The sequence below is a fragment of the Furipterus horrens genome, unplaced genomic scaffold (genome assembly GCF_987537825.1).
Source record: "Furipterus horrens unplaced genomic scaffold, mFurHor1.1.pri manual_scaffold_3, whole genome shotgun sequence".
NCBI classification, from domain to species: domain Eukaryota; kingdom Metazoa; phylum Chordata; class Mammalia; order Chiroptera; family Furipteridae; genus Furipterus; species Furipterus horrens.
The window spans coordinates 162,508,765-162,534,444 of NW_028327173.1; the positions used below are offsets into that span (position 1 = coordinate 162,508,765).

The 25,680-nt window shown below is 36.2% G+C and overlaps 1 protein-coding gene across 7 annotated transcripts in view; it reads left to right on the top strand.

Moving 5' to 3' along the window:
- The window catches only part of RNF111 (ring finger protein 111), a 67,209-nt gene extending 41,529 nt beyond the window's left edge, over positions 1-25,680 (top strand). For 2 of the 7 annotated variants that reach the window (XM_090270673.1, XM_090270672.1), the window contains exons 5-14: positions 1,766-1,960; positions 4,062-4,381; positions 8,086-8,341; positions 12,377-12,725; positions 14,540-14,692; positions 15,752-15,878; positions 21,114-21,206; positions 22,249-22,344; positions 23,608-23,735; positions 25,359-25,680. In XM_090270673.1, the coding sequence (XP_090126799.1) occupies positions 1,766-1,960; positions 4,062-4,381; positions 8,086-8,341; positions 12,377-12,725; positions 14,540-14,692; positions 15,752-15,878; positions 21,114-21,206; positions 22,249-22,344; positions 23,608-23,735; positions 25,359-25,476 (1,835 nt within the window). In that variant the 3' untranslated portion in view covers positions 25,477-25,680. The remainder of the gene's footprint in view (positions 1-1,765; positions 1,961-4,061; positions 4,382-8,085; positions 8,342-12,376; positions 12,726-14,539; positions 14,693-15,751; positions 15,879-21,113; positions 21,207-22,248; positions 22,345-23,607; positions 23,736-25,358) is intronic. The other 5 variants (XM_090270675.1, XM_090270676.1, XM_090270677.1 and 2 more) reach the window with 5 other exon arrangements.

Here is a 25,680-nt window from a genome sequence, read left to right on the forward strand (position 1 = left end):
TGAATATTTCTTACCAGTCCCTTCTTGCCTGCAGAGTCTCCTTTGAGAAATCAGCTAGTAGTCTAATTGGGACCCCTTTGTACATAATTCTTTTCTTCCCTCGCTGCTTTTAAGATTTTCTCTTTTATCTTTAATTTTTGACATTTTGATTATAATGTGTCTTGGTGTCGTTCTCCCTGGGTCCAGTTTATCTGGAACTCCCTGTGCTTCCTGGACCTGTAAGTCTTATTTCCTTCCCCAAGTTAGGGAAGTTCTGCTTCATTATTTTTTCACATAATTTTTCAATTTCTAGTTCTTCTTCACCTTCTGGCAACCCTATAATTCAGATATTTGCTCGGTTATAGTTGTCCCAGAGGTTTCTGAGCTTCTCCTCATTTTCCTCACTTTTTGTTTCCTCTCTCTGCACTGGTTGACTGTTTGTTCTTTCCCTATGTTCTGATTTGTTGACTTCCTGGTTTTCCTTCCCTCACCACTTGTTTCATATGTGTTTTTGTTCATTTCAGCAGGACTAGCCTTCATTCCTTCCCTGTCTTGATTAAGTCCCACTGTTATTTCTGTAAGCTAATAACTAGCTCTGAACTGAGCCTCCGAAAGGTTATCTATTGTTCGTCCGTTAATTCATGTATTTGCTTTCTGGTCAGCTGTGTGATTGGGATCTCTATCATTCCTGCCATCCTGGCAGGTTTTTGCTTCCTGGGCGGGGCTGTCACACCTCCTACGCACTATAGGGGGCGGAGCTCTGTGCACTCGCTACTACTGGGTGACCCTTCTCACCACACTGTGGTGCTCTGTGGGGGTGGGGGTCCAAGATGGATTCCTGCTGTTCTCTCTCCACTGAGAGACAGGGAGCCTCCTCTGTCCCCACCCCCTCTGGGCCTCAGTCCAATGCAATGGGAGCCCACCTTCCCCCGCATTTGAATCGCGAGCTGACAGGTTTGGTCTGCAGCCAGGGGTGTCCCCCAGGCGCTTCTCGCCTCCCCTTAAATACAGGCGTCTGTGCTTGCCGCAGTCCCACCGCCAGTTGCTGCAGCTGCCGCCACCAGCACAGCTTGAACTCTCTGTCCCGGCTTCACCTCTCCTACCCGTCCAGACGAGCACTACTTGTTTATAACTTCATATGTTGGACTTCCATGTAGCTTTATTTTCTGGAACTTCTGGTTATTTCTGGTTTTGCAGTAGTTGTATTCCTTCTTAGTTGTGGAGGGAGACGGAGTGTGTCAGTCTAGGCCTCCATCTTGGCTGGATGTCTCTTACTTTCCTAGATCTATAGGTGAGGAAATGGAGAGTGATTAAGTAATTTTCCAGGATCATACTGTCAGTGGTGAAATCAGAATTGCCTTCTGAGCATCTGATTCTAGAATCCATACTGTACCAGAGAAAGTGCTCTTTGTAACACTGCTCTGACAGCCTGTAACAATGTGTGTGAGCATAGCAGAGAGGCTTACTTTTCTTTGTTCTTTTCTTATGATACATCAGAAAACTTATATTGTTACTATTCACAAAACTATGTAAGTTGCCTGAATTTTTGGAATATGCATATCAAGTGTTGAGTTTTTTAAATGCAACAATTGTATTAGTAAAATCATATTTTAATGTTGCAGTTTAGCTTTATGAAAGCTTTTCTTACTATATGTTGTACTTACTAGAGAGTTCATATGTTTTAAATTTGCTTTAACAATTATCTTAAAAATGTTAGCTTGTGTTAACATATAACCCGTTACCTAATTTGTTTTGAAATGCTGAATAAACATTTTGTATTTTGTAGAACCTACTGTAGTACCAACCACTTCTGCGAGAATGGAATCACAAACCACAAGCGCTTCCACTAACAATTCCAATCCATCTACCTCTGAGCAGGCCTCTGATACTACTTCAGCTGTCACTAGTAGCCAACCCTCCACAGTGTCAGAGACTTCAACTACTCTTACAAGCAATAGTATGACTGGTACTTCTATAGGAGGTATGTAAAATATGGGGGAGAGGAGGGACTCTTTTTCTTTATATTTGTTAGAAAAAGGATTATATTGATTGTGGTCAGTTCCTGATATGCTAGTTGTAACTCTGTCCAGGTTATTCAAGAAATTTGGAACGCAGATAAATGAAAGTGACGTATAATTGATTTTGAGGTGCTATAATTTATATTTTAAAAGTAAACACCTTGTCAACTTTCATAGTTTTATGTTACAAATTACTTGTAATATTTAATCTCTCTACTGATGCTAATAGGGTAGTACTAATCCAGAAGGCAATTAGAGATTAATAAAAACCTGTAATTTTTTTTTTTTTCTATCCAAGTTTACAGATTACTGAATTCTAGTTCCCAGGTTAAGATCCTTTACAAAAGGTTCAGGAAGTTAGCCCAGATAGGACAGACTAGGAACTTGGAAAAAACTGGTAGCATACAGATGCTGTATAACAGGGTTTAGTTCACAGGCCTTCCTTAGTAGAGAATCAGCAAGGGCAGGGTAGGACATCTATGGGAGAGCAGATCAGGAGAATTATAGGGAGGTTTGCAATCAGACCTATCAACTAGAGCCTGAAGCACCACCACTCAGATTCACTGATGTGAGCCCATGAATTCCCTATATTAGTTTAGCCAGTGTTCATTGGATTTTTGTATTAGTTAAACCAGAAGATTCTTAGTTGGTACCCAGAAGAAATTTGCTAGGGTACTATGAGCCAAGTCATAGCAGAGAGTTCCTGGTTTCAGTTACTCTAGAAATAAGGCTAGAATAGTGGTACTTCAGAATCCTAAGGATTCTGAGGAGATGCCTCAGGGGTCATGTGGGTAATGTGGGAGGAAAAGACAGAACTCTGGGTTCTCCACTCTTCTGATTCGTGTGTGTGTGTGTGTGTGTGTGTGTGTGTGTGTGTTTATTTAGAGAGAGGGGAAGGGAGGGAGAAAGAGAGGGAGAGAAACATCGATTGGTTGCCTTTCCTATGTACTCCAACCAGGGACTGAACCTACAACCCAGGTATGTGCCCTGACCAGAAATCCAACCTGTAATCCTTCGCTTTGTGAGATGGTGCCCAGCCAACTGAGCCACACCGGCCAGGGCTCTAATTTATATTTTTTAAGTAAAAAATTTTAGCTCCATATTTATTTGTTTTATATAGATTCCACATGATATGTAGTTCAAGGTGAGGGTGCTGTGTTTCACATGAGTTTGAAACACTGGGATAGACCTTCAGAGGGCACTGTTACAGTTCTTCTGGCATGGAAGAACATGCCTTCGGAATAACTCTGGGTCATGTGGCAGAGAGTGTAATCAGGACTCAGATGTTTCACACCTAGATTGTCACCTTTTCTAACAACGGCCCTACAAGGCAGTAATTGCTCTGTTTAATAGGTGAGAAAGGTTAATTAACTTTCCTAAGTTCGAATTGCTCACTAAGGTTGAATTGCTTAGGATTAGACAATCTCAGGGTTAGAACTCAGGCCCATCTGACTCCATGCTTTTTTCTCCCACTGTTCAATCCTAAATCACTAGATTATTATAAGACACTTTTAATTTTTCACATATTAGAGTCTTACAATTTCTTATATTTTATTAGGTCTGAGTTTAGAGGCCAGAGGAAGGGAAAAGATGTTGGAATTTAGTGGAACTTAGCCAGGTAGTGCTCTGAGTTGTGTGATTATGTCTTAAGAAGATAAGATTTTAAGAAGTACATATTAGACTGCATTATGTAGTGGTATGGGTTCATAGAACTCAGGAGTAGAATCTTTGCCTTGTCACTTATAATGGAAGGACTCACATGATATTTTAGAATTTTAAAAATGCATCTTAAAATTAATTGTTATGGTCTAGGAAAAGTTGATCTATTGAGATATTTAAACATCATGATAAATATGAGCCTCCTGAAAAATTTAGGCTTTCAGGAAAATACCTGAAGTTATATGAGATGTACGTTAAGAATGTGGTACTATCATATTATTTACAGAAGTTTGAATTTACTAAACATTTCTTAATTTTTTATTTACTTATTTATGTACAGTACCTATTTTTTACACAGTGATATCTGATCATTTGATTATTCTTTGCATTTTCTTTTGTTACAAGATGACTTGAGGAGAACAGCAGCTAGTGCTGTAATGGAAAATAGCCCTCCTGCAATGCCAAGGTTACCGTCCTGCTGTCCTCAGCACTCGCCATGTGGAGGGTCGTCACAGAATCACCATGCATTAGGACATCCACATACAAGTTGCTTTCAGCAGCATGGTCACCATTTTCAACACCATCACCACCACCATCATACTCCCCACCCAGCTGTCCCAGTTTCTCCCTCCTATAGTGACCCTACATGCCCTGTGGAAAGACCTCCCCAAGTACAAGCACCTTGTGGAGCAAATAGTAATTCTGGTACCAGCTACCATGACCAGGTATGTGGAATTGGATGAGTCTTTCTTTCTTTTCATAAGCTTTTAATATAGTGATTTTTTTTTTCGGGAGAAAAAAAACCTCAATGATAAATTTTATATACTAAATAGTGGGCTGATTTTTTTTTTTTCTTAATTCAATCTCTAGGATATTTTGATGGTCTAAATTATTGCAGTTAATTGAGAGGACCAAAAATGTAGAAAATCAGAAATGATACTAATATTTTTTATTCTGGAATGGTTTTTGATGTTTTTAGTTAAATACAGGTGAATCTGATCTTTGGGACTGTTTTCAAACCAAGTGTTGAAACTGCAGTGTGAACCTGCTTCATAAGAAATTGGGAAATTCTCCCAGTTTTTACCCCTCTACCTCATATTCTGGAGCTCCCTGTAATCACCACTCATTTCCAGAAATAAACAGCCTTCTGGGATGCAAACTTGTGACATAGCTCCTCAGGACCAGCTGAAATTTTTAGTTTATGAGGAATTAAAAGGTCAGCAAAAAATTGTAATTCAGTAAATTAGTTGGTATTAATGCTCAAAATGTTAAATAATACTAACGTTAGTATTGGTGGTCACGTGGAGTAAATTAAGTCAAGTTTCATGTGCTATTTTAACTTTTATTGTGTCGTCTCTGTATAATTATGACATAAACCTGGGTGATACATAATTTAAAAAACAAAACATGTAATTTCAAGCTAAAATGTTAACTGACCAATATACTAGGGAAAAAAAGTCAAAAAGAAAAAGGTGAAGGGTTTCAGGAAAAAAATAAGCCCTCATAGAGAGACAAGAGTATGGAGATTACCAGAGGGAAGTGGGGCGGGTGGAAGAGGGTAAAGGAAAGAGAAATGGCAATGGAAGGAGACTTGACTCGGGGTGGTGAACACACAATACAACATACAGACGATGTATATAGAATTGTACACCTGAAATCTATATAATTTTATTAGCCAGTGTCATCCCAATAAATTCAATAAAAATTTTTTAAAATGATAATTCAGAGCAGTTGCTTTTCTGTATCCCTTGACCTTTCCTAGAGTACTTGCTTCATCTTTAAATTTTGATATTTATCTTCTGGATCTGACAAATTAAAATATAATTAAGAAAAAGCGGTGTTTTCTTAAAAAAACAGCTGTTATCAAGAGGAAATGTTAAAGGGTTTAGTGGAAACTATGAAAAAAGATTTTAGATGATGTTTTAGTTTTGGTAACAGTTTTAAGTATTAACATCTGCTGATCGTCGAAACTTGTTTACTTCTTGGGAGTGAGAAAGCAAAAGGAATGCTTCTCAGTGGACTGAATGAAATTCCCTAAAAAGCAAAATTTCCCTTTTACTAGAAATTTGTGCTGGAGGGGTTTATAATTATAGTAGAAAATGGTGAAGAAACAGACCTACCCATTTCTCCCACATTCATTCAAGAACTGCCAAAAGGTGAGCCTTTTGTGCACGGAATATTGTTGAAGTAATAAAATAATACAGCTGGTTTGAGAGATCAGTTGTGTATGCCACATTTTCTTTCAATCTTACTGACTTAATTATAGGTAGAGTCTTTTTTACATTTCTGTTCAATGTAAAATAAATATAGTCTATCTCTAAGTGGAGGTATTTGGACTGCACACAAAACTTGAGGAAAATCAGCAGGATCAGGCATTCAGTGGCGACAGTGGGTGTGAAGAACAGTGAGGTTTGAACACAGTTTGAAGATGTATGTAGACATTTGGAGGACTCTGAAATTAGGCATGTGCTGATGAGATAGCCCCCAGTCCAGACCTGTGTGGGCACAGCAGGGAGTGAGGAGTGAGAGACGCAAACCGATCTAAGGAGCTGTGATTGTGTGGGGTCATGACTGAGTGCCAGATGGCAGATAGGCAAAGGATGATGGGGGGTGTTAGGCCTGACAACAGAGAAGTTGCAGTGGTCTGTGGCTCTCTGTAGCCATTCCTACTCCTTTGTGTGTAGCTTCTTTATCTTTTTTTTTTTAAGATCTTATTTATCTCTACAGAGAGGGGAAGGGAGGGAGAGAAACATCAAAGTGCAAGAAATACATTAATTGGCTGCCTCCTGCATGCCCCCAACTGGGGACCTGGCCTGGAATCTAGTCATGTGCCCTGACTGGGAATCAAACCAGTGACCTTTGGGTTCGCAGGCTGGCGCTCAAGCCACTGAGCCACAGCAGCCAGGGCTCACTTCTTTATCTTTTGAGAGAATAGTTTAGTGTTGTGCATTACTGACAATATATGTAAAGTATATATGCCATTTCTGTGCCCATCTTGCTTACCTTTCATTTTCCTTCTAGAATAGAATTGAACAAACTCTTGAAATTGTCAGGAGTGTTCTCTTTGTTGGGTTCCCCCCCCCTTTTTTTTATTCTTTACTTTTAATTTTACCTTCGGTTCCTTCCAGGAGGACCTTCACCCTACTTTACTCACTCTGGGATTATTCTTAATTAGTGACTGGAGAAGAAGATAGTATGTTGGTACTCCAGAACCTATGCAAAATTTTAGCCTAAACAGGAAAGTAGGGAAAGGATTTGAATCATAAATAAAAACTCACGACCTCACAGTATCATTCTTAAACCTTATTTACCCAAATTGAGCACATAGATTGTATTTGCTAACTCAAAAGAAAGAGGCCAGAGATTAATTTAATCAGTTGTGGATGCCTGATATAAAAGAAGGAACTCCTTCCTTTTCACCTCCGCACAGCTTCTCCTGTGCCTTCATTCTCCTTCCCTTTCAGCATCCATGGGTGTTCTGTTCCTATTATCCCCTGTGCCTGGAGCCCTCTGAAAGTACAGTGCTTCCTCATTAGACATGCGAGTGACCTGGGCCTCTAATATGACCCCAGCTTTAGCTCCAGCTCTTAAGCTTCCAGTATTGAGTGGTTCCTGTATATAATTCCATATATAACACCAAACCATTATATTCTTTAATCATATTTTTTAAATTACAGCTGTGGTGAACACTAAGCAAAAGCTTCTGTATTTAAATTACTTGAGAATACAAAGAAGCAATTTTTCCTGTAATCTCTAGAGTAGAAGATAAAGTGTTTTAATTAGGACTTTTCAAAGTGCTTTTGGGGGAAAAACTTAATTACTGATGAGTAGACTCTGGTTTGTTTTCCAACTCAGTACATGGGCCTTCCCTGAAGTCATGTCTCTAATGAAAGGACTTGTATGCCCTTTGTTATCTGGAATAATGTTTGCACTATTAGAGATTCAGTTGAATGCTTGCTATATGCAGTTTAGAAATAGGACAGTCAGGTTTTACCTAGAACCTTAATGTTCTCAGTAATGTGATTATGTTTTTAAAGAAGTCCTAAATTACTAATCAAAATTTGGGGATAAAGGAAAATATGGAAGTATGATAGAAAAGTTTTCTTTCTCTCTGAGATCTAGATAATGAAAGAGAAATAGACTTTCAAATAATAATTATTAACTTTGGTTCATCTTGTAGCATTATCTTATGCTTGATGTTTTAAAGTTGATGATAGATTTTAAGTTTATAATCACTACAATTTTTACAATCCAAGATACACATTGTTTTCTTGGTGTTCAGTAGATCTTCACTAAAAGTTTACCGTTTTCATATTTTTAATTCAAAGATCTATTGTCTAGATTGCATTAGGACTACTTTTATAACATAACATGAAACAATGTTTTGACCAAACTTTAGAAAGATAAAATACAGTTCCTCTTTATACAGCAGGCTTTGCCAGTAGACCTGAGCAGTGGTATCAGAAGTCATGGAAGTGCTGGTTTTCATGGAGCATCTGCATTTGACCCCTGCTGCCCTGTTTCTTCTTCCCGAGCTGCAATCTTTGGCCATCAGGCTGCTGCCACTGCACCGAGCCAGCCATTATCACTAGAAGGTTATGGATCAAGCATGGTTGCGCAGCCCCAGCCCCAGCCCCCTGCACAGGCCTCACTGTCATCTTGTCGACATTATATGACACCTCCTTGTAAGTATAAATTTAACAGGCAAAAACCTTAGAGGCATATAAATGTAGCATTTACATTCCTCCATGAAGTAACCTTTCAGTGATCCATATTTATAGATTTTTAGTATTTCCATAGCCTAAGACTGGGGTGTGTTTTTCCCATTTCACCCTACATCCCCAAAAAGTCTTCTAAGGCAAAAAGGTCAGATGCTGTTTAAAAGGGTTGGGAAAATAAAAAAGTTATCACATGTTGTTTTACATTTTAATATCTATAAAATCGAAATACATTTAATGGCACATTTAGAGTCCTATAAAAGGAAGTTTTAGGGAATTTAGATTTATCATTTCCAAATAATGCGAAATTTGGAAGTTTAGTAGTTGTTTCTAGACCCTGCAAAGTAAATTTTGAATAAGAATTCTGAAGCTTAACTGGGGCATTAGAATTCCTTTACAAAAGTTTTAAAAATAAAGTCTGGATCCTACAGACATAACTAGGTTTTGTACATTTGTAACCAGAATTTGTACATTGAAACCTGGTGATATATCATTTATCTTTACAATAGTGCAACTTAAAGTTTAGAATGTAAGCTACAAAACAGGTTTTGAAACAGTTTTTGCAAAACGTTGATAATAGGGCAGCTTCTGTGTGTGAACACTGCTACGATATACAGGCTCATTTGTACTTGTTGATGTTCATCTTCAGTTGATTCTCTTTTGTTAGTCACTCAAAATGTGTGGTTTTCTGCCCCTTCTCTTTAAAATAATGTACTGAGACATTTCATAGTAAATCCATTTCTTTTTAAATGTCCTTTTAAAGAAATAAATGTTCTAGACAAACTTGGATTTATCATAAAAGTAACTTGTGTACATTCTAAGAAATTCAAACTGCAGAATGATATAAAATGAGAAGTTTAAAAGCTCTTCTCCCCATATCCCACTAATCTTAATACCTCAGAGGTAGCAAATATTTATAGCTTATTATAAAACCTGTTAGAAATTTTATTTGTACATATAAAAGTGTGTATGTGTATATATGTATGTGTATATCTATATACACAATTTATATATACATATAAAAAGAGGGGAAGGGAGGGAGAGATACTAACATCAGTGTGTGAGAGACACATGGATTGGTTGCCTCTCGAATGCCCCCATCTGCAACCTAGGCATGTGCCCTGACTGGGAATCAAACCGGAGACCTTTTGGTTTGCAGGCCAGCACTCAATCCACTGAGCCACATCAGCCAGGGCTGTGTGTCTGTGTGTGTGCTTGTATGTATATGTGTGTGTGTGTGTATAATGGGATCATCTTAAACATTATGTGCTTCTTTTTGATTTGTTGATTTTAATTTAACTATATCAAGATTTTTTTCCATATTAACACAAAATTCTAGTTCATTACTTTTAATGTCTTTATAATATTCCATTGTATATTAAATCAGCCCTCTGTTGATGGACATTTAAATTGTTTGTAGTTTTTGAATCAATCTGTAGGATAACTTCCTAGGAGTGAGATTGCTGGGTCAAAGTAACATTGAACTTTTAGGAAACAATATCAAGAACTTTTTTTTTAACTGGTAAGAACACATAAAATAGAGAAGGACGGGAAATGATCTGTGGTAATGCAGAATGTCGTTTTTCTACAGTGGTTAGCAATCTACTTTGTTTAGATAAAAGAGTGAATTATTATGATGGCTTATGTTCTCACCACACACACAAAAAGATGCTAACTATGTGAGGTGATGGATGTGTTAATTAATCTGATTGTTATAATTATTTCACAAAGTATACATGTCAAATCATATTGTACACTTTAAATATATACAATTGTATTTGTTAATTATATCTCAATAAAGCTGAAAAATAAAATGATTGCTGAAGAGTTAAACTTAAATAAATTCATTCTGAAACAAAACTTTAAAATTTTGTAATATTTGTGAGCATCATTTTTTCCATAATGATTATAGAAATAGAAAACTTAGAAATGAATTTGAAAAAAGTGCCCTCTGACTTTTTAGGATAAAACATTGATTTGAAACATAACTTTTAGAAAAAAAGTTTAAAAATTTGTCTCACTGTTGAGATAGTGAAAGTTTTCTTGAAATACATACTAACAAGGTTTCCTTTGAAAATACAGCTGAATGAGTGTGTGTGGTTACCTGCTGACTGGATCAAGAGTTAAAAATTGAAGGAAATTCTTCTATAATGAAACTGAACAATGGTCATAGCTTCGTACCAGACTACTGAGAAAATCTTCCAACTAAAATGAAATTCAGAGGGAAATCCAAGGAACAGACAAGCATATTTTTAGACCTCAAACAGATGTATATCTCTTAGAGTAAGAGAGATATATATTCTTCTGAGGGACCTTTCATTAGTCACTTTGAAACACAAAGATTCAGAATGAAGAAATGGGGGAAATTATCTTTATGAAGGGCTGATTTCCATGACATATGCCTGGCAAACATGTCTTTTCATTTTTTAATGTAGCACAAGAAAAATGGCATAGGGCGGAGAAAGAGATGAGCAGCAATTAAAGAATACCTTTGCACTCTGTCCAGAGGACTTCCAAGTTCCTTTACTCTCTGTAGTGCTCTATAACCAGTAAATCATAAGGGAAAATAAGATTTATGTATTTAGAAATATGTAATTTACACATTTAGAAATATATAACTAACACAAAAGCAAAAAACTTGTGAATGGCAAAATATAAACAAAAGAGTTTGGAAAAATGTTTATGCCTCCATGTATACAAAGAATAGTTACAAATTAACAAGAAAAAGGTGAACAGTAGGCTAAGAATATGAATAGGTAATTTTGGAAGAAAAAATCAGTGGTTAGTAAATACAAGATTTTTCTCAGATTGACATTTTAAAAATTTTGTGATAGTGTAGGGGTATATCAGGCATTCTCATGTACTGCTAATGGAAATGTTAATTATGGTAACCTTTTGGGAAGGGTGTTTTGTCAACTGGTATCTGATGACTCTCTTAGACTCAGAACTGCTTATAGGCATTTATGCTACAGTAATTGTCCAAAAGTAGTGTGTGCTCGCATGCACACTTGTACATGAGTAAATGAAACAGTGAGCACAAGGTGGATCGTACACACAAATGTTTATTGTAGTATTTGGGTTGCTTTTATTTCTTCTAAAAAAATATTAGACTTTAAAAAATTTTTATTTATTTATTTTTTAATTTAGAGAGGAAGGGAGAGAGACATTGTTGTGTGAGAGATACATAGATCAGTTGCCTCTCACATGCCCCCAAGTGGGGACCTGGCCGGCAGCCTAGGCATGTGCCCTGACCAGGAATCAAACCAGTGATCTTTTTGATTTCAATCCAGCACTCAATCCACTGAGCCACACAAGCCAGGGCTAGACTTTATTTTTTAGAAGTTTTAGATTTACAGAAAAATTGAGATGATAGCTCAGAGTGTTCCCATATACCCATGTAGTTTTTTCTGTTACCAATATCTTACATTATTTTAGTACATTAGTTAAAATTAACCAGTATTGATACATTATTATTATTATTATTATTATTGACACATTATTATTTCAGTTATTTATTTTAGAGGAAGGGAGAGAGAGGGATACATTCATTTGTTGTTTCCGCTTATTTATGCACTCACTGGTTGATTCTTGTATGTGCCCTGACTAGGGATTGAACCCACAACCTTGGCATCTCAGGATGATACTCCAACCAACTGAGCTACCTGGCAAGGGTGATATATTATCGTTTAACTAAAGTACATGGTTTACTCAGACTTCTTAGTTTTACCTAGCTTCTAATTTTTATCAGTGGAGATTTCTTCAATAAATGTTGGTACTTTCCTATAATAGAATGCTGTGAGGCTGTGAATGAAGTAAAGATGTAAGTATCGATATGAGAAGATATCTTAAGATTATACAAAGAAAGGATGCAGAGCGGAATTGAACAGACTTGATAAAGTATTCATAAAAATTAAGTACGTGCTAATATGTTTGTATAATCCAATAGGAATGTATAATAACAATGTATGCTCAACTGCATGGTGCCTGTGTTTTTCTTTACAGACGCCTCTTTGACAAGACCACTTCATCATCAAGCTTCTGCCTGCCCCCACTCTCATGGAAACCCTCCTCCTCAGACTCAACCTCCACCCCAAGTGGATTATGTTATTCCTCATCCTGTACATGCTTTTCATTCTCAAATGTCTTCTCATGCAACATCTCACCCAGTGGCACCCCCACCCCCAACTCATTTAGCCAGTACTGCTGCGCCAATCCCTCCGCATCTTCCTCCCTCACACCAGCCAATTTCACACCATATTCCAGCCACAGCACCTCCAGCACAGCGACTGCATCCTCATGAGGTGATGCAGAGGATGGAAGTTCAAAGGAGGAGGATGATGCAGCATCCAACGTATGTTTTATGTTTTTAAAGAGACAATCACACTTCATTTTCTGTCTCCACTGGCCTTTAAAATTATGAAATCTGTAGAAGTGATGGAACTATGCTCAATTCTCAGTCCACTAGGAAATTAATTTTTTACTAACCAGAATCTTCCTCTTATCCTGAAATATAGGTGTTGACAAAATTTTATATCAGGTTATTTAGTGAAATCAAACCATTTTCAGAGTAGGATCCAGGGTCATTTATTTTTACAAACTAATCCCTTATTTGCTTCTTTAATATTCATAGTAAAAGTAAATGTTAGAATTGATGATCCCAGGGAACAAGATATAAAGTTATTGTAGATGTAATTTGATTTATTATATGTTACCGAGCAGAAGAAGGGTATTAGTAGCATTTTCAATGATTGATATTGAAAAAATAGTCTTTAGCTTATTTATAAATTTAAATATGAAAATACTGTACTCCACAAATATGAAAAGATGATAATTGACCTTTTTTGTTTTGAAAATTCAGGATCTGATTTTCTAATTTAGAGCAGTAAAACTGTTGGTCTCCTGCCTACCTGTTTTTTAATTTATTTTTTATTTATTGACTTTAGAGAGGGGAAGGGAGAGAGAGATGTCTGTTGTTCCACTTACTGACACATTTATTGGTTGATTCTTGTATGTGCCCTGACCAGGGATTGAACCAGCAACCTTGGCATATCAGAAGATGCTCTAACCACTGCACACCCAGCCAGGGCTGCCTACCCGTTTTTGTAAATAAAGTTTTATAGGAAAAGAGCTACACTTGTTTGTTTATGTATTGTCTAAGGCTTTTTTCACACTACAAAGACTACATTAAGTAGTTACAACAGAGACCATGTGACCTATAGAGCCAACGATATGGTCTAATTGGCCCTTACAGAATGTATTTGCAAAACTCTTGATCTCCTTAATGACCTAGTACTTATGTAGCTGCTTCCTTTAGTTGTATAATTTAAGATTATGTCCAGAATCTCTGGAAGCTATTGCAATTCTAATATAGTAACCCTTATATAGAAAGTTGCCTATATATCATGCATATCTTATAGTATCTAGAAAATTACTTTCTAATCAAGATTAAAAATGCGAACTGTAAATGTATTAAAAACTAATAGAAAATAAGAATTAGACTAAAAATTACTCCGTGAAACTTTTTTTTTTTTTTAAGTATTTAAAGCTTTATAACCATTTACATTTGTAAATTTGACTTAGGGCTAGAAAGAGAAAATATAATATTCTGGGATGCAGAACAAAGAGTGTAAATGGAACTGGTGACACTTTCTCAGATCTTAACTCAAGTGATATTAACGTATACTTGGATGTATTTGAAAAAAATGAACAAGGTTAAATGTTTTTCTCATAAAAGTTTTATCCATTAAAATGGATGAATGTTATAATATAAAAGTGAAACAAACAAAATATCTTCCATTTTCTTGCCCTATATGTTTATGTAAGATAACTTCTTTGTGCCTGCAGCATTTGCTGGGATATTTAATTTTTAAAATTTTATTTTTATTCAATTCCTGTTATTTAAAGTATCTACTGTAAAGAAGGTATACAAGGTAGTGTTAAAATTGCCTTTTTCCTTGGATGATATTGGAGGCATTGTAATAAATGGGCAGTGAGAATTTCATGGGTTATGCTTTCTTGATTTATTATTAATCATTAATTTTACATGTTACATTTTTATAATTTATTGTTAAGAGTTAGTTTTACAACTAATCTATAGGTGTTTGTAATATTAATACCAGATTGTTTTCTACATTAAGAAATAACCAATTATTCAATTATTTCCAGTGGTCTTTTTGTGTTCTGTGTTTCCAGGCGGGCACATGAACGCCCCCCACCCCATCCACATCGAATGCACCCAAACTATGGTCATGGGCATCATATTCATGTGCCTCAGACTATGTCCTCCCATCCTCGACAGGCTCCAGAGAGATCTGCCTGGTCAGTACCTTGTTTATTTTAAAATTCTGCTTAGCAGCTTGTGGTAAAACTGTTAGAAGAGAAGCTTTGTAGTGGAATGTCATACAGAATGCTGATGTGGAGAAACTGAATTGCAGCTTAGCTTTGAGGCACTCACTGTGGGTGAGTTAAAGAGACCTGCAGAGGGAAGTGTGGGAGCTTGAGTTCTGGGTCAGGATACCATGTCAAACACGAGCGGAGCTGTTCTGTTCTGTTTTGTTTTTCAGGGTTGTCTACCCTCAAAATGAACTCCCTAAGTGGATTCTGTTTTTCACAACGTCTTTATCCACCTTTGTACTCAAATTCGCCTTAGCGCCCTTAACTCCAGATATTGATTGACAAGGGAAATCCAGTTTACTAGGCTTCTGGTCTTTTCCTAGAAGAATGGAAGCATATTTCCATTAATTTTCTTTCTGAATCCATTGCCTGTGGACGGTGAATGGAGATCTTGGTCCACAGAACTTTTGAGGCAAAATATAAATTGAGAATAAATCAAGATTTAGCATTTAACAGTTTTACAGTTTCTAAAATTTTGTTTACCCTTGCTTTATAAGGTATAGAACTGTTTGCTTTTCTAATTATCCTTAATGCCTACAACCCAGAGACACTATCCAACAAACATGGGAGCATGTAACATTCATGTAACCCCAGAAAGTAAACTCTGTTTTGTATGCTTAAGTAGAATCAGACTTTTTAAGTTGGAAGGAACCTTAAGGGGCCATTCATTATACAACTGACCCTTGAACAGTTCCAACCCATGTTGTTCAAGGGTCAGTTGTATTTCCTTCCTTTGTAAGATGTGGAACTATGTAGAATGGCTTTGGGCTTCATGGTCACAAAATTGAATTTTCGGATTTTAATTTCTGCAATAAATTTGAAATTATTAGTTAAATCTTTTGGGCTAAATTATCTTTTTCTCGGCTTATGTATATTAAGAAACTTTAGATTACTATTCAAATGTAAACATACTTCCTCATTTCTGTTGATAAAGAAGACACTATAAGGATGGATAAAAGTTAAACTATAATCATTCTTTGTCAGGGAACTGGGAATTGAAGCTGGAGTGACTGCAGCAACTTACACACCAGGAGCTTTGCATCCTCACTTGGCCCATTACCATGCACCACCTCGACTTCATCACTTACAATTAGGAGCACTTCCTTTAATGGTAAAACAGGAAATTTCCAAAATTCTGACATATTTTCCTCCTAAAAGTATTTCTCTTTTTCTAAGTGAAATACTTATTGGAAGCACTTTTAATGTATTAGTTGTTGTAGGTGTCTGAATAGAATTTGAGAATTATTAGAGGAAATTCTGTAAAAAAGTATTGGTATATTAAAATCTGTATTTTTATTGTAAAATTCTTCTTAATGTAAAAATGGCAAACTTTTTTCTTTTATACCAAGATGACAATTTTGATCCACTGTCACTAGGACATGTGATTTATTTTTCATAATGGTAATTCGTCTGTTCTGATGCATTCATACTTTATTCTTGGATCCATAGAAGGACTATATTAATTCTCTATATCTGATTTGAATAGATTCAGATTTTGTTGATACTAGTTTGAATTCTAAAGAATTAAGTTTAGCAAAAACTTTTTGAGTTTGCATACTAGTTATAAAAATAGTACGGAGAAGGGAGTAGTTTGGTCTTGTGGGGATAGAGACACTGCACGGAAGGTTTCTGAGGCACTTTATCATGCATGTGATTTCTGAGCAGGCTTTGGAATTGAGAATGGTACTGTTACAGTCGCTACAGCATGTATAGAGCTGTCAGAGTATAAGGACAGCAACTCCAAGTCAGTTGGAATTTCTAGATCTTAAGGGTGAGGATAGCTTAGCAATATGAAATCATGTTGCCCTGCCAAGAAACTATGATTCATGAACCATTGAAAAAGGAACATTTTGAGTATATTTATGTTTTAGAGTGATTTAATCAGATGGTGTGGAAAATCAATTTCAGGATGGGAGGAAGGAACTAGTTTATAATAGAAGAGGTAAAGTAGGTGAATCCGTGAACAAAGGCAATGGCGGTTGCCATAAAAATGATGGAACAGGACTTCTGGCCAAGATGGTGGTGTAGGTAGACAAACTGTGTCTCCCTCCACAACTGAGAAGGACTGCAACTACCTCAAAACTGGAGACAACCAGAAGTTCCAGAAAATCGAGCTGCATGGAAGTCCAACAAACAAAGATATAAAGAAGAAATACTCATCCAGACAGGCAGGAGGGGTGGAACTAGGGTGGAGAGGACTCAGTGTGGCAATGGCAGTGGCAGGCTGGTGGAAAGTGCAGTCACACATTTTAAAAAGTAGAGGGACACCTGGGAAGCGCTCTCAACACCAGACCAGATAACGCAGCTCACAGTTCCTGCACCGGGGAAAATAAAGCCTCATTGCTTCTGACTGTAAAAACCAGTGGGGGTTGGGGCAGAGGAAGAAACTGTTTGTCTCTCAGCAGAGTCCGCTTGTTTAAAGGGCCCTCAAGGTCCTAGAACATCTGCAGACCCACCTGCTCTGGGAACCACAGCCAGGGCAACAGCTAGAGAGGTGCCAGTCCCATACAGGAAGTGGGCGAAGTGCCTGGAAAAGGGGTGAGTGCTGAGCAAGCAGTCTTGTTCCCTCTCAGACCCCTCCCCCACATACAGCGCCACAACGTGGTGAAATGAGTCAGCCTGCACTGACGAATACCTAAGGCTCTGCCCCTTATAACATAACAGGTGCAACAGCTCTACCTAAGACACAGAGGCAAACGCAGGACCCTGTCAAATTGAGACAGAGAAGTATGGCCCAAAAGAGGAAACAGATCAAGTTTCCCGTGGGGGAACTGACAAGGAGATAGCCAACCTAACAGATGGAAAGTTCAAAACACTGGTGATAAAGTTGCTCACAGACTTGACAGAGATGCTTGAGTACTGCAAACACAGAAGAGAAGAAATGAAGGCTATGCTAAGTGAAATGAAGGAAAATCCACATGAAACCAGTGGTGAAGGGAAGGAAACCTGGGGTTCAAGTCAATGATTTGGAACATAAGGAAGAAAAAAACAGTCAACCAGTACAGAATGAAGAAACAAGAATTGAAAGGAAAATGAGGAGAGGCTTAGTAACCTTTGGAACAACTTTAAATGTGCCAACATCCAAATCATAGGGGTGCCAGAAGGAGAAGAGGAAGAGCAAGAAATTAAAAACTTATGTGAAAAAATAATGAAGGGAAACTTCCCCTAATTTGCTGAAAAAAATAGACATACAAGTCCAAGAAGCACAGAGAGTTCCAAACAAGCTATACCCAAAGAGGACCACACCAAAACACATCATAATTAAAATGTCAAAGGTTAAAGATAAAGAGAGAATCTTAAAAGTTGCAAGAGAAAAAAGTTACCTACAAAGGATTCCTGTAAGACTTATCAGCTGATTTCTCAAAAGAAACTTTGTAGACAAGAAGGTGCTGGCAAGAAGTATTAAAAGTGAGGAAAAGCAAAGACCTACAACCAAGACTACTTTATTCAGCAAAGCTATCATTTAGAATGGAAGGGCCGATAAAGTGCTTCCCAGACAAGGTAAAGCTAAAGAAGTTCCTTATCACCAAGCCTTTTTTATATGAAATGCTAAAGGGACTTAATTTAAGAAAAAGAGGATCAAAACTATGAATTAAAATGACAACAAACTCACACCTATCAATAATAGAACCTAAAAAAATAAAAACAAAAACAAACTAAACTAAACAGCCAGAATAGCAACAGAGTCATGGGTATGGGGATCATTTGGAGTGTTATCAGCTGGGAGGGGGATGGGGAAGAAATGTGGAAATGGTGCAGGGACTAATAAGCATAACTGTTGGTATAAAATAGACAGGGGAAGTTAATAATATAGGAAAGGGTGAAGCCAAAGAACTTATATGCACAAGCCATGGACATGAACTAAGTGAGGTGAGATTACTGGAGGGAAGGGGGTTACTGAGCAGAGGGGAACAAAGGGGAAAATACTTGGGACAATTATAATAGTTTATGGTTTGAAGTCCAAATCATAAACTAATATCTGACTTAGAAATGTTGTGCTCTGCCAGTGTATAATACGTATGTCACATATCCATCATAATATATGAATCCATGGAAGAGGATTAGATTTTCAGGAAAAATGCATAGACAAGAGGTTGGAAAAAACCTTGGGGAATGATAATACTGTTTTTGAGAACTGGCTAGAGAAGTTGGGGAGAAACAAAGTTAGAATAGTGTCAAAATAATATAGTAAATACTGTCCTACCCCTAAAAAATAAAGTTTGAAAAATATGAATGCATTTATTTGGCACTGGACTAGTTATTGGTGACCTTTGCCAATGATTTTAGAAACAGTGAAGGATGCCGATAGGGCGCGTCTTAGATTACAGTAAGGAAGGTGAGAATGTGAGGACACTGAATATAAAGTACTTGATTATAAGCTTGGCTCTGCTGGGAAGGAGGGAAATATGGTCTAAAATTATTTTGGGATTAAGGAGTAATTTAGGTTTAGAGGTATTTTTAGATTTAAGACCAAAACATTAGAAAGGACTTGCCTGAAAATACAGAAGAGAGGGGTGGAATACCCAGGGTGGAGAAAGGGGAGAAAAAGGGATCAGCTAGTAGAGATGGACTTTGAACAGGAGAAGGAGGAAGCTCATCCATCAAAGCCAGAGAAAGAAGTCTAGGGAGGGTTTGCAAGGAACTGAAGGGTTATGTAACTTGGGGGCAGGAGTTTCTTTCTGACTTTCCATCTTCCTTGGAGATGCGTAGGAGTTTGGGGTATCTGCTGAGAGCTGAGCAATATTGATCTTGATTTTAAGGAAAGTTGGAGATACTTAAATAATAGGCAATTTGAAGGTAAAAGTCACTGCTTATTTTAAATTCTTTACCATATATGTCTTTTTAAAGCTTTAAAAACTGTTAGAGGTTTGCTGCCATTCAATGGAAGTTTATTTAAAAATAGTTTTGGAGAATTATATATAAAGATGGAAGAATGGTGCTCTATCCTAGAATCTTCACTTTCCTAATACAGTTGATCCGTTATTCCCGGTAGTTATGTTCTGTAAAGTTGCTGCAAATGCTAAGTGGACACTGAACCATTATTCCTAGGGTGAATACAGAGTTAGGTTACAGCAAGCCTCTGGTCACAAAACCCATCAATACATAACCTTGTTTTAATAAAGTATATTTCTGTTTAAAGACACTTTATTTGGTATATATTGTTGATTCATGAACATTGAACCCAGAGCCAACAACACCATAACTCATGCCTAAAGGAAGCTTGTCTGCATTTACTTTATCAGTAAGGTACATCACAGCCTTCTTGCACTTAAGAACAATAGCCAACACTTAAGCAGTATGCTTAGGGCCCATTTTAAACAATGAAATCACCAATAAAAAGCACAGAAATGTGAAAAACATGATACTAAATCACAAAAAAAGACACTTGTTAATAGTATAAGAGCTGAAACAAGAAGGCAGACAAGTTCTACCTCAGCTGGGGACACACATGTTAGATCTCACATTTTTTTTGCTGCTTTGGCCTGTCCACGAATGATTGTGAGAACACAAGTATTGATTTTGGAATTAGAAATAAATTTTATCAAGTAGGCAAATTCACAGATGAGGGATCTGTGAATAATGAGGATTGACTACCTAACAGAAAATTAAAATCACTGTTAAAACTTCTGCTAACAGAACCAAACAAAAAATGGAGTAGGGGTATTTCTGGCTATTTAGGGAATTAGAGGATGGGAAATAAAACTTTTCTTGAAGTTAAGTTTTGCTAGAAAATTTTGTGCATTTCTGTTGCTTAATACTGTTTGATAAAGCTTTCTGAGATTGACAAGATCTTCTGAAAATTTTACTTTTGCCCTGACCAGCATGGCTCAGTGAGTTGGGTGTCTTCCCACAAAGTGAAAGGTCACTGGTTTGATTCCCAGTCAGGGCACATGCCTGGGTTGTGGCCAGGTTCCTGGTTGGGGGCATGTGACCTATCAGTGTTTGTTGCCTTTGCTTTCTCTCCCCTTTCCACTCTCTCTGAAAATAAATAAATTCTTTTAAAAAGAAATTTTACTCTTTATACATTTAGGCTACTATCAGTCTTAATTGGGTATTTTCTACTTAGGATTCTTTGTGCAAAATAAAGCTAGTGTAAGAAACCTGTTCTCTCATAGAACAGCTATTTCTTTTTTAATCTAATTACATTTTAAGAGCTATCAGATAAAAGATTATATTTGAAGAGGAATCTAACCCTGTTACAGAATGCTTAGTTGCAGTTATATAGACTTACTGAAGTAGAATTTTGGGAGTAACTGAATAGAGAAAATGTCTGAATTATTCTGTGTTAACAGTAGAACTCAAGTCTGTGCTTAATTGATTTAACTTATCTCTTCTGTTAAAATAGGTTCCTGATATGGCAGGCTACCCTCACATCCGTTACATTTCATCAGGATTGGATGGAACATCATTCAGAGGTCCTTTCAGGGGCAATTTTGAAGTATGTAATAAAACTAATGAAAATATTCGCCACAGAATTTTTAATGCAGAGAGAGAATATGTGTATTAGTATTCACAATTGTATAGGGTTGCTGCAGTGGCTGGAGATCAGAAGGTAGTAAAATATTTGAATTTCTGATATTGCTTCTAGGGGCTGTTGCAAAAAGGTTTATATGCAATATTAACCTTAGTGTCAAAACTAACTCAAGGGCCGTGGCTGATGTGGCTCAGTGGAATGAGCACTGGCCTGCTAAACGTAAGGTCGCGGGTTTGATTCCTGGTGGGGGCATGTGCCTGGGTTGTGGGCCAGGTCCCCAGTTGGGGGCGCGCAAGAGGCAACCAGTTGATAACACATCAGTGTTTCTCTCCCTCTCTTTGTCCCTCTCTGTGAAAATAAATAAGTACAATCTTTTTAAAAAAACAAAATAAATAAAATATTTTTTTAAAAAATTACCCAAGGATTTCAAGAAGAGTAAATGAAAATAATTTAATATAAAGAAATGTAGAAATTTATTAAATCAATATAAATATCAGATAAAGGACCATACTATTTAATGTGGGGGGTAACCTTAATACTTTTGACCAAGCTTAATTTTTAGAGAACTATGTCTGGAGAAAGAATTTCATTTGTAGCTAAAAATCTTGTTTGAATTTTCCCCAAGAACAGATGATTGGAATATGGTTTAAATTTTTATTTTGTTTCTTCATGTCAGTTTGTAAGTTCAATGGAACTTAGAGCTGTTGTTTGATTTGTTTCCCTATTTTACTACAATGATTTCATCTTCTACATGCATACATACTGACTCATAGCGCTATGTAGGAATGTGTTGCCATAATCTGTAAGAATAACTTTTTCATACCACTTCTAGTCACCTGAGAAAAGAACTATATATAATCAGGTAACTTACTCTCTATGGCTTTTTAAACACTATATTTACATTGCAGGGTTATAAATATGGAACTTTATTTCTTTTGCAACATTGACAGTGCTGGTCACGAAATAATCATCTTGGCTTTTAATACTAGTTATTCTTCACCTTCAGGAACTGATTCATTTGGAAGAAAGATTAGGAAATGTCAATCGTGGAGCATCCCAGGGAACAATTGAAAGATGTACATATCCACATAAATACAAAAAGGTAAGAATTTATTCTGTTAAACATCTATATTATTATTAAAGTGCATAAAATTTAATATGGACATTCTTTTAGTTTGTGCAGTATAGCAACTACATTATTTTATTATTAAAACAGTATATACATATAGTTTTAAAAAATTCAAAGAATAGCCATGGCTGGTGTGGCTCAGTGGATTGAGCACCAGCTTGCAAATCAAAGGGTTGCTGGTTCGATTTCCGGTAAGGGCACATGCCTGGGTTGTGGGCCGGATCCCTGGTTGGGGGTGCTGAAGAGGCAACCACACATTGATGTTTCTCTCCCTCTTTTTCTCCCTCTCTTCCCTGCTCTCTAAAAATAAGTAAAATATTTAAAAGTATAAAAATATATACTCCTAAGTTTCTTACCCTGCTGACTGACCCCAGAACTTCCTTCTCAGAAGAAAAATCATGGTTAAGGCTTCCTTAGATAATCCTCCAATGTTTTTATGCTTATATACTAATGTGCACATGTATTTTTTTCTTCCACTTTCAAGAATATCACAAAGGGAATGATATGCACACAGTTTGGCACATTTTATTTTCATTCTAGATCTTCATTCACAGATCACCCATATTCTTTCTTTAATAGCATGTACAGAATTCCATCATATGGCAGTACCATAATTTAACTAGCCACTTATTTTGATGGACATTTAGTTGATCTACATTTCTTATATTCTGCCCCCAATTCCTTATGTAGTATTCTATCTAGAAGTTATGGAGTTGACATATTAAATAAGTTTCTTTCAACAAACAACAATGTTCTATGTTATACAGAGAATAATAAAACATGAAAATTACTGCTCTTTGTATTTTTCACCTGTTTTATGAATATTAATGAGGTATTACCACTAAATTTAAGTCCTTTCAGGTATCTAAGCTAAATACTGTAATTAGCATTAATTAATTTGGATGTTTTTTGAAACATTAGTAAAAAAAGTTTCTTTAGCTATGCTCATGATAGGACAGAAATAGAGTTTATATTGTATATCATCCTTATTGTGAATTAAAAATAATAGATTTCAAACTAATGAATTTGTTACCTTCAATTTAGCTTTTGATGCTGATTATTTAAGGGTCTTAAAAGAACATTTAGTTGATGATAGTCACTTAATTCATTCATTAATTCATGACAGTTGTACCTGGGAAATAAGTTGTGGGTGAATGTGTGGTTTTGTTTTATTTTGTTTTTCAAATATACACAAACTTTACTCAGTTGTTCAATAATGTCATCTCTACTAATAAGGTAACAACTGATTGGTTCTCACAGAGGAAACTGCACTGCAAACAAGATGGGGAAGAAGGGACTGAGGAAGACACAGAGGAAAAATGTACCATCTGTTTATCTATATTAGAGGAAGGTGAAGATGTGAGGTAACTAGACGCTAATTATCTAAAATCCGTTGTCAAAACTGTACAAGAGATTTCATTTCAAAGTAGACTGGAAACCAAATACAGATTACTTCTGGCATACCGTTAGCAGTCTCGGACCTAAAGAATTGCCTTCCTGTAGTGAATGAAAGGCTAAAAAGATTCAGGTCTCTGTATTGCCAACAAACGGATGGGAAATACACTGCCTGGTGTTTTTGGCCCACACCAAGAGTTGGCTACGGAAATTTGCAGTCAAAATTTTCTTCTACAAATCTTATAGAAAGGAGAATTTAAGAGGCTTTGAGGCCAAGATAGTTATACTAATGTATTCTCCAAAGCTTAAATGGGTGGGAGGGATCCAGATTAGGCGTATACAATTTGTTTACAGCATCTTTTATAAATGAATTTTGTCCTAAAATTTCCTCTCACTTTCTTCTTGCAACTTTGTGATTTAGAAATGTTATTATATTAACCCAATATTAATTTTAGGCAATTTTAAATTATAATGTCTCATATAATTGTTTTAGTCCTAGTCTGTTTTTTCTAATGTAATATAATCCCATGTGAAACAAGCTTTATAATATATAATAGAACCATGTGGTAATTTTGTTGTCCTAATTTATAAGGATAACTTCATCATATTTCTTCCCTTGGCTGAGAGAGGAAAAATATGTAAACAATTGTCTGTTATACCACATATAAGGTTTTTTTAACACTTTTTTCAGGAAAGATTTCTAAATACAGAAGAAAACTGCTTTTCCATTATTGACAATACTATTTAAGGAGTAATTAGAACACCTCTTTTTAGCCCTAATTTTTCTGAAAATTAGTCTAAAAATGTATGACAACTCTTAACAGTGGGTAGAAGTAGAAATGGATACTTAAGTCTGTAACTTTTATCACACTGTTACTCTTAGGTTTAATGTTACTCTGGATTTCCTAAAAGTTTTCTTTATTTCTCAATTTCTAATTGATAATTTGTGTAGTGCACTAAAATAAACATTCCCTTTTAACCTACTTTTAAAAGAGCACAGTATTAAGTAAATAAAAACACTATTATGTTGTGAACAATATAACAGTATTAACCTTTAATCAATCATGTACTTAAGTTTAATGTATAAAGATCCTCTAGATAGAAAATAGTATTGCGTATTAAGATATTCCTTGATTAGTCTGACATGTCTGCTATATATTTATAATATGAATTCTAATGTTTTTGAGAGAGAATCTAATGGTATATTATTAAAGCACTTCACTAATGTAGTGGTTTTATAATGTAATGGGATGATTATAAAACAGGGAATATACTGCCAAATCCAGTGCATTGGCAGCTCATGTGTAGAAACAAAACTAGAATATTGCAAGTTCTTAAACGTCTTGAGATTTTATATGATTTGGTTCCATACCTGCGACAGTTAATTATGTTGGGCATTTATACATTGTATTGCTCAGAATGTCCACTTAATGTAAGTGTACCTCTTATTAGAGAGTTTTTCTTTTAACAGAAGAGGAAGATGTCTAATAAGTTCAAAACACTACAATTACATGTATCATTTCAAAAAAAAAAATGCCACATGCAGTTGTCATAAAATTAATTTTGCTTTTTGTTTTGTTTGCCTATAATAGGCGCCTTCCCTGTATGCACCTTTTCCATCAAGTGTGTGTTGACCAGTGGTTGATCACCAATAAGAAGTGCCCCATATGCAGAGTGGACATTGAGGCCCAGCTGCCAAGTGAAAGTTGACACAATGTTTCAGAACTCTTGCCATCCCTCATTCCCATTCTCCCGGTACTGCAGTCAACCAAAGATGGCATGACTTACCTGCGCAGATGTGGAAGGCTTGCACTTAGAGTGCTGGCTCTGCTATATGGTACAACTAATGCTAGACCTACAGTTTATGTATACAGTTGATTTTGATGTATTTATAAAAGCTTTTTTTAGATTTGA